This window comes from Triticum aestivum, chromosome 3B (genome assembly GCF_018294505.1).
Source record: "Triticum aestivum cultivar Chinese Spring chromosome 3B, IWGSC CS RefSeq v2.1, whole genome shotgun sequence".
NCBI classification, from domain to species: domain Eukaryota; kingdom Viridiplantae; phylum Streptophyta; class Magnoliopsida; order Poales; family Poaceae; genus Triticum; species Triticum aestivum.
The window spans coordinates 576239546-576247454 of record NC_057801.1 but is presented as its reverse complement, the minus strand read 5'-3'; the positions used below and the strand labels follow the sequence as shown (position 1 = coordinate 576247454).

Sequence of the window (7909 nt, the reverse complement as noted above, 5' to 3'; positions counted from 1 at the left end):
AGGAGGAGGGCTCCCACCCCGCCTCGCCAAGCCGCGAGAGCCGGCGAGAAGGATCCCACGCGCTCGTCACCGTCTCTGATCCGAACCAATCCAAAGCAGATCGCCGTCACAGATTCGCCTTGGACAGGGACTGCACCACGCCATGCCGCCGCGGGAAGCCTTAGCTTCAACAGCCGCCACCCTCTAGGGCCGCCGCCCCGGGATCCAGACAGAACCTCGCCGCTGCCACCGGCCAAGTTCCGCCACCGCCGAGCAGCCACTGCGACCTCCGCCGCCATGCCGCCGACGGATCTGGGCGAGGATAGCCATCCTCCCCGAGGACACACGCCGTAGCCTCTTCTCCGCGTACTCGCACGAGAAGCCACCGTGGTCTCGTCCCCACCCCTCGCCGAATGCCGCGCACGTGCCGCCCCGCCGCGGGCGAAGGCCGCCGCCACGAGGAGACCCGCACGCAGCCGCCACACAGCTCGGCGTCGACCCATCTGCAGCCGTGCCATGGGCCCGCCGCAGTCAAGATAGTCGCCGCCGCGCCGCCAGGATCCGCGCACCCCGGCGCCTCCGCTTGGACTGGCCGCTCCTGCAAGCCACGAACACGAGGAGGGGAGAAGGCCCCCGCCGCCAGCCACCGCGGGGGCTTTGCCCCGGCGGTGGTGGCCGGCGGCGGCGGGGAAGGGGAGGAGGAGGAGGGCTAGCGGCAAGGGGTGGCGGCGCCGCCCGTGTCGCCCGCGGGGGCTAGGTTTCCTTACAGAGGAGAACATGTGGGTACGATACCAAATGGAAAACTGGAACAGTCCCCGTACCGCGATCGAACTTACTCGTGCAATAGGAGATGTAAAGTGAGATCACAGTCATCACACCCAGCAAAAACTAGCGCACGCAAAAACGACGGCCGACGGCTGGACAAGCAGTAACTAGAGTCAACTGATACGATAGGACGATCAAAGAGATCCAAGGCGGATCTACGTGTCCTATTCCTCTTCTCGTATTCGACACGCTAGAACAGGGCGTCCAAAGGAAAAATATCAATGGAATAGAGAAAGGCGACTCATAGGCGCCGGTGCACCGGCGGAACGGTTCGGCCGGTCGCATCTGGCACATTAGTTTACCTTTTTACCAACCGTCAGATCAGCCTTTTGCCTCGTTTTTTCTTTCTAAAAAAGCACATCCAGTTGTTCGTCTGGACACCCGCCATAGACGCTCTTAGGCCTGCCTTGAAGCATCACCAGCTCGCCGCCGGTCCCGTCCTCGCCGTCCTTTGCCGCACCGCCATGCCGTCGGCAACAGCTTTTTTCTCACGCCCATTGAAGCTTTTTCAGAAAACAATTGAAGCTTTTTTCGTCAACGGTTCCAGCTTTCGCGGTTGCGTGGTGGCCGGTCCCCAAAATTCATCACCTTCGATTGAAGCTCCCCTAGGAGGCTGGTTGTAGCATTTTTTGTAATCTTTGCAGCTCCCTCCATGGCATCCACAACCTCCTTTTTCTCTCTCTTTGAGAGCTTCCAGCAGAAAAGATCGATCCAGCAAAAAATCAGAAATAGGGGAGTAGCAAAAGCAAAGACGGTGGTAGCAAAAATCGAACACCGTTGTAGCAAAACTTGGAGTGGTTCCAGCAAAATAAGATGGATCCAGTAAAAATTCATATGATTGAAGCAAAAAATCTCAGCAAAAGAACTAGAGTAGTGTTCTTGAAGCAAAAAGAACATATGGTTCCAGCAAAAATTAATATGATTGAAGCAAAAAAACTAGAGTAGTGTTCTTGAAGCAAAAAGAACATATGGTTCCAGCAAAAAAAGTGTGATTCCAGCACCTCCGATTAAGGTGGTCGTAGCTTTTTCTCTAGCCGGTTCCAGCACCTCGGAGTGTGGACGCAACCTTTTTCATGGCCGGTTGCAGCTTCTTCAACAGTTGCAGGAAAAAAAAGAGGGTTAAGGATGGGTGACGAAGGGGATGGAGTTCATCCATGGCTGCTGGAGAGAGAAGGGGATGGAGTTCATCCATGGCCGCCGAGGAGAGAAGGGGAAGGAGTTCATCCATGGCCACTGAGGAGAGAAGGGGATAGGAGAGAGGAGGGGAAGGGGATGGAGTTCATCCATTGGTTTTTTTGGTGGCTCTGCAGCTGCTCGCAGCAGCGTGCTCGGAGCTGTTCCGCGACAACAAACTCACAGCCGGTGGAGCGGGCAAGGACATGGCTGCCGCGGGGAAGAGAGACAGAGAGGAGAGGCAAGATTGGGGAGGGAGAGAAACAGAGGAGGGAGAAGATAGATGAGTGTGTGGATGGATAAGAAGGGGAGGGTGGGCGGTGCGCGGGTCCCGTAGGACACGTCATGGTGAGAAGAGCAGGGGCATTCGATCTATTCCAGGTACGTGCCGCGTGCGACCGGCCCAATCTTCGGCCGGCGCACCGGCCACAAACATTTCCCATAGAGAAAACCACACCACATCAAATAGGCTACAACGCCATATAAACCAGACACTGGAACCATTCTTTAGATTTACACATCACCACCATTTAGATGTCTTTCGGTAAACACCACAACCATTCAAACGTGACAGTTGTGACACGGAGACACTGACATCATCATAACCATTTGGACATGTCGATTCTACAGCCCAGAAGCAGTGTTCATGAGCAGAACTTGCCATTCCGATACATGGCTGAAAGAGTTAGCGTCGTTAACGAAGTCGTGACCTTCTGTAGTTGGCGAGGATTTCCTTCACAGGAGACAAAAAGGATCGCTCAATACGGCAACAAAATCTTTTGCATTAACCATCAGCAGTGCCAGTGTGCCCCGTCGTAAGAAGGAAACATGCAAGCTTCTTCACCAGGAGAAATTGCAGGCTCAGCTAGCTGTACTTCACTCAACTCGCCCATCACTTCCTCAAGCTGTTGGAGATGGTGATAAAGATAGTTAGATTATGGATATCACTAAGACAACTATTCTAGGGCTAAGCACCAAACACAAGGAAGTGTCCAAGGAAACACAGTGTAGACTAGCGACAGAGGAAAAAAAAGGCTACAGATCTTAGGGTACCTTCGAAATATGCGTCAAAAAGTAATCATGGTGGTGCTTGCTTGACTTGGATTCAGTAGCATGAACTGTTTCCTGCATTAACCAAATGAATTTAACAAATCACATGGAGTGGTCAGTCACGTGCGGTAATAATATACTGATGAATCATGCTTGCATTGCGTCATTTCAACAGCAGACAAAACAAAGGTTCCCCAAAAAACGGACACACCCAGAGTGCTGTCCTCGTGTAGATAAAACCGATTGGAGACATGAAAAACAACCCGTTTAGGCATGCACACAATTTTGCACTAATTGTTCGGTTTAAGATCATACAATTCTTATGCTTAAATGCAAAATACGCTCAATTTCAAGCCTATATACTGAATCTAAAAGCATAAAACTTAAAAAATTCAACAGATCAAGATCAAGCATGGAGATGATACTTCCGAAGCTAGCAAAATAAACATTTCCTTTTCTCCAAGCAGGTTGACAAAAAATATTAAACAAAAGGCTCTGTCTGTGAATGCACAAACAAAAAGGAATACAGGTAGTCCATAAGAAGGCAAAAAATGGTCATAGTTGGTACACAACAATTGTGCTACCTCATCAATGTAGAAGTCAAAGTCTGCACTGGATGTGATCTTTCCGTAATTGTCAACGGCATGAGTTTTGCAGGTGTACGCCAGAAGGATTGCCCTGTCCATATGCAAGTTAAAATCCCTAAAACTCTTAACATAATCAGTCAAACATAAAAAATAAATAACTATACAGACCTTAGAGTGTTCTCATCCAATTTCATGTGCTGCGCAAGTCTGCCAATGGTTATCACTGAAAACACTTTTAGAAAGCTTCTGATATCCCCAAGAAATAGCTGTTGCTTCACTTCATCAAGAAACAGCTTCAACTGAAGACGATATACATCCTGGACAGTAAGCAATTTAGGGCTTGTTTTGTTAACAGAAGTGAAATTACAAGCTAAGCCAAAGAAAGCAACTTCTCTACAATTCCATAAACCACTGAGCCAAAGAAATACAATCGAAGCAACTTCTCTATAATTTCATAAGCCACGAGTACATGCCATGCCAGAAACCAGAAAATGGTGTTGAAACTGAAAAACTGCTGGTCAGAATCTAGTACTAAGGTCGAATTAGTACATATATATTGACATAAAACATTCCGTTGTACAAAAAAGTTCATAACAGATGTTCACAGGCTACAATAGTGTAACCTCATCTATATATGTGCCCAATTTATGTTTCTATGTATTTCCTTAAGTATATACTCCCTCCGTTCCAAAATAGATGACCCAACTTTGTATTAACTTTGTACTAAAGTTAGTACAAAGTTGAGTCATCTATTTAGGAACGGAGGGAGTAACTGTGAACTGATTAATACTGCTGAGAATTTTTACTAGGTTTATATTCGTTTTTCTAATCCCTGGTAGTTACATAGAAACTTCTCTTACTAAACCATGCTGTTCCTTTTTTTTGTTACTTCACGGTGTGGTACCAGGCTAATACAGCTCATGCTGTGGAAGACAGGGGCTTATGGGGTTACCATTTCCTTTAACTTAACCCATTCAAACTGTACCAAACCGGACTGTTGATGGAATTATTGCCCATGGCAACTCAAGGCCCTCGATACTTCTTAATGCTTATTTTACCCGGTATGCTATCGGCGCCAGTGTCAAAAGTTGTGGGGTTTCAGCTGATCACTTTGGCCTTTCAATGACAAAGGTTGTGCAAACATATACTGATGCACTAAAAATGGAACTAGCAGCTTCCTGGAGATGATAAACAAGCAAAGATACACTCTATGTTCCCAGCCTAGAAACGCCTTGGTACCTAACCCAATCTGGGATACAACAAAATATATATACAAAAGAAGAATACCGTTGCTATATTAGCTTTAGATAATACCTGGTTGTAGTTTGTGAATGGCTCTTTTAAAACTGGAGGCCATGCAGCAATGAACTTGGGGCAGGCAAGGGAAAAGAGTTCATCATAATGTGCCTGATCATCACCTCTAAGCATCTTTTCCATTTCGGTACCATACTTCCCCTTCAGCTCAATGCTAACATCTTCAGCTATTACATTGTTCTGTGGGCACAATGAGAGGCAGATTGCCAATAGTGCATACATCTGCTCATTCTTCTTCAGTACAAAGTCATACTGCGGAGACTTCTCATGGTATTGCTTATACTTCAGGATATACAGCAGAATTTTGTTGAATTGATGTATCACGTCAGCATACCTAGATCAGCCCAGAAACATGGTGAATCAGTTAAAAGCAGTTCCAGCTTGGACAATATCAAGATGCTGAAGTGCAACTAATAGCATGTGCCACTTGCACGTCACATAGCAACATATTCTCATCTTTGTACAACTGAAAAGCATGCTCCAAATTATTGATCGCGTGATATCACTTATTAGAAGAACATGATAGCCAAGCACTTTGGAGTAAGCACAGAAAACACGAATACTTTATCAGGTATATATCACTCATCAGAAACCCACGAAAATCAAGCACTTTGAGTTAAGCATGGGAAACAAGAATAATTTACTGGCAATCAATTACCATAGACTAGCGTAAACACGGTAGGCACAAAAAGAAAAACTGCAGCAAAAGCTTTACCCATAAGACAACATGATGTTAAACTACAATTATACATTTTTGCTAACTCACTCCAAGCTTAAAGTACACAACAATAGGACCGCGTATGGAATTGTCACATATGGGGAAACAACACAACCAGTCATTATTTGTACAAAGTAGAGGAGCTACAATTATCATATCCCATAATAAAAAATAAGTGCACTTCAGTCTTTGTAGAATGCAATATAAATATATATGGTGAAAAGGCTCAAGCTAGTGTATTACACACCTGCGCATCATGAAGTTGGCAAAACCATAGTAGTAGATAGTGGAAATGTAGCTCCCAGTCACAGTGGTGTAGACACCCTGCTGGCCAATATCTATAGGCAACAAGCACCTCAGCCCAGTATGGTAATCCCCTATCAGGCAATGCACCCTCAGCAGCCCAATCATGCTGTAGTACCCCAGCATCTTCAACACATTGCTCCCACCCTGCTTGTGCTCATACCCATTCATCATCGTGAACTGCTCAAGCCCCTCATTCTCCCTCTCCAGGATCTCTCTGATCATCGAATTCTCCACAAGTGCCTTCAAGTAATTAAAAACCCCATATACACTCCATGCCTGTAAAGAAGACTATTAGTTAGGAAACACTACCACCAAAAAAGCCATCAAAATTCAAGCTAGACTTAACCTTAGAAACACCCAACCAAGTATGACTGATAGACATATTTTAAGGAATGCCCTCACAAGTCACAACTCAATATCAAAAGCAAGAACCACCTGTGCAGAACACATTTATGAATAACTCATGAAAACTAGCGTAACCAACTGAGAGTACAATTGAACAAACAATGTGCAGGCGTCACATAAGTAATCAAAGTAGTATGTACCCTTAACAAGCAAAAACCACCTCTGCCACCACAATCCCCATACAGAACTCAGGAATAATACTGGGACACAATGCAATGCAGTAAACTGCCACAGCACAAGCCACATCTGACACCTCAAGTGTAACTCCTGAATAAAATTGGGACTGGCATTAATGTCCGGTTCTAGGCACGAACCAGCTCCACAGCATCCTAAATATCACAATCTAACTGAAACATCGAGAATAACGAACCTATCATTCAGTAAACTATACTGCCAGGAGAAACTGAAATTCGCCAAAGGACACCATTTATTTACCATGCACGAACCACAATCCACAATTCGTACTAAGCCCACAAGTAAATGGACATAAGTAAGCGCGGACCTGGTCGAACCGCTTGAGTAGGCTGATCTCCTCCTCGGTCTTGTCCTCGAGTTTGGTGCGGTACTGGCAGAATCTCTGGAACTGGGACACGAACCCATCGACCATGTCCCAGAGCCACTGGTTGGGCAGCTGCATGGTGAGGACGTTCTGGAGGACGACGGTGAAGAGGGAGCAGTAGGTGTCCCAGGAGTCGGCGCGGTGCGTGAGGGTGAGGCCTGGGAGGCGCGCGTGGGCGTGGCGGGACGTGAGCTCGCTGTAGAGGAGGAGGAAGACGTGGTCGTCGTCGCAGTAGAGCGCGACGGCCTTGGCGGGCGGCCAGGGCTTGTCGCGGTAGACGCGGGCGGAGAGGCGGCGGAAGTCGCCCTCGTACAGCTTGTCGGTCCCGACCACGTCGCCGCCGCGGATGGAGCGGTAGAGGTCGGAGACGAAGCTCTTGACGGAGTCGGGGATGTAGTCGGTGTAGGAAGCCGCGAGCGTCCCGGAGGAGGCGGCGGCGGCGGCGGCGGGCATGGTCGCCGGTGAGGGGTCTAGGGCTTAGGTAGGGGTGGGGATCCTCGCTGAGTTTGCACCGGGGTTTTTGGGGTGGCTCTGGCCTCGTGTTGGCTGCCGACTGGTGCGGAACAGGAGAAATGGAGAATGTTGTGTCCAGCTGTGAGGTGTCGACAAAGGGAGGGGAAACAAATTTACGACTAGCACACAGAGAGGGCTTTTCGGCTAACTCCTCGCTCTTATTTTACTGTAGACCGATAAATCAATTCAGTTCTCCAAATGCTACTCCCTCCAATGCTGATTAACTGTCGCTGATTTCGTACAAAGTTGTACTGAATCAACGATAGTTAATACTCCCTCCATTTTTATCTATTCTGTATATTAGCTTTGGTTAAAGTTAAACTTTGTAAACATTGATAAAATTTATAGACAAAAATATTAGGGAAACACTTGCCATCAACCGGCGGATAACTGGGCGCGTCCGTCACCTTCCCTGCTTGATACGCCTCCCGCATACCATCCTTCAATAAACTCGCTTCTGCAATAGGAGCTATGCTTTCG

At 47.4% G+C, this 7909-nt stretch overlaps 1 protein-coding gene across 1 annotated transcript; it reads right to left on the bottom strand.

The window, feature by feature from the left end:
* Positions 1-2466: 2466 nt before the first annotated feature.
* Positions 2467-7537, bottom strand: LOC123065772 (eukaryotic translation initiation factor 3 subunit L). The gene is made up of 7 exons (XM_044488990.1): positions 6860-7537; positions 5894-6228; positions 4929-5262; positions 3783-3931; positions 3612-3705; positions 3031-3102; positions 2467-2882 (listed from the first exon to the last, which is right to left on the bottom strand). Exons 1-7 carry the CDS (start codon positions 7367-7369, stop codon positions 2769-2771), a joined length of 1608 nt encoding a protein of 535 aa, XP_044344925.1. The 5' UTR covers positions 7370-7537; the 3' UTR covers positions 2467-2768.
* Positions 7538-7909: the final 372 nt, after the last annotated feature.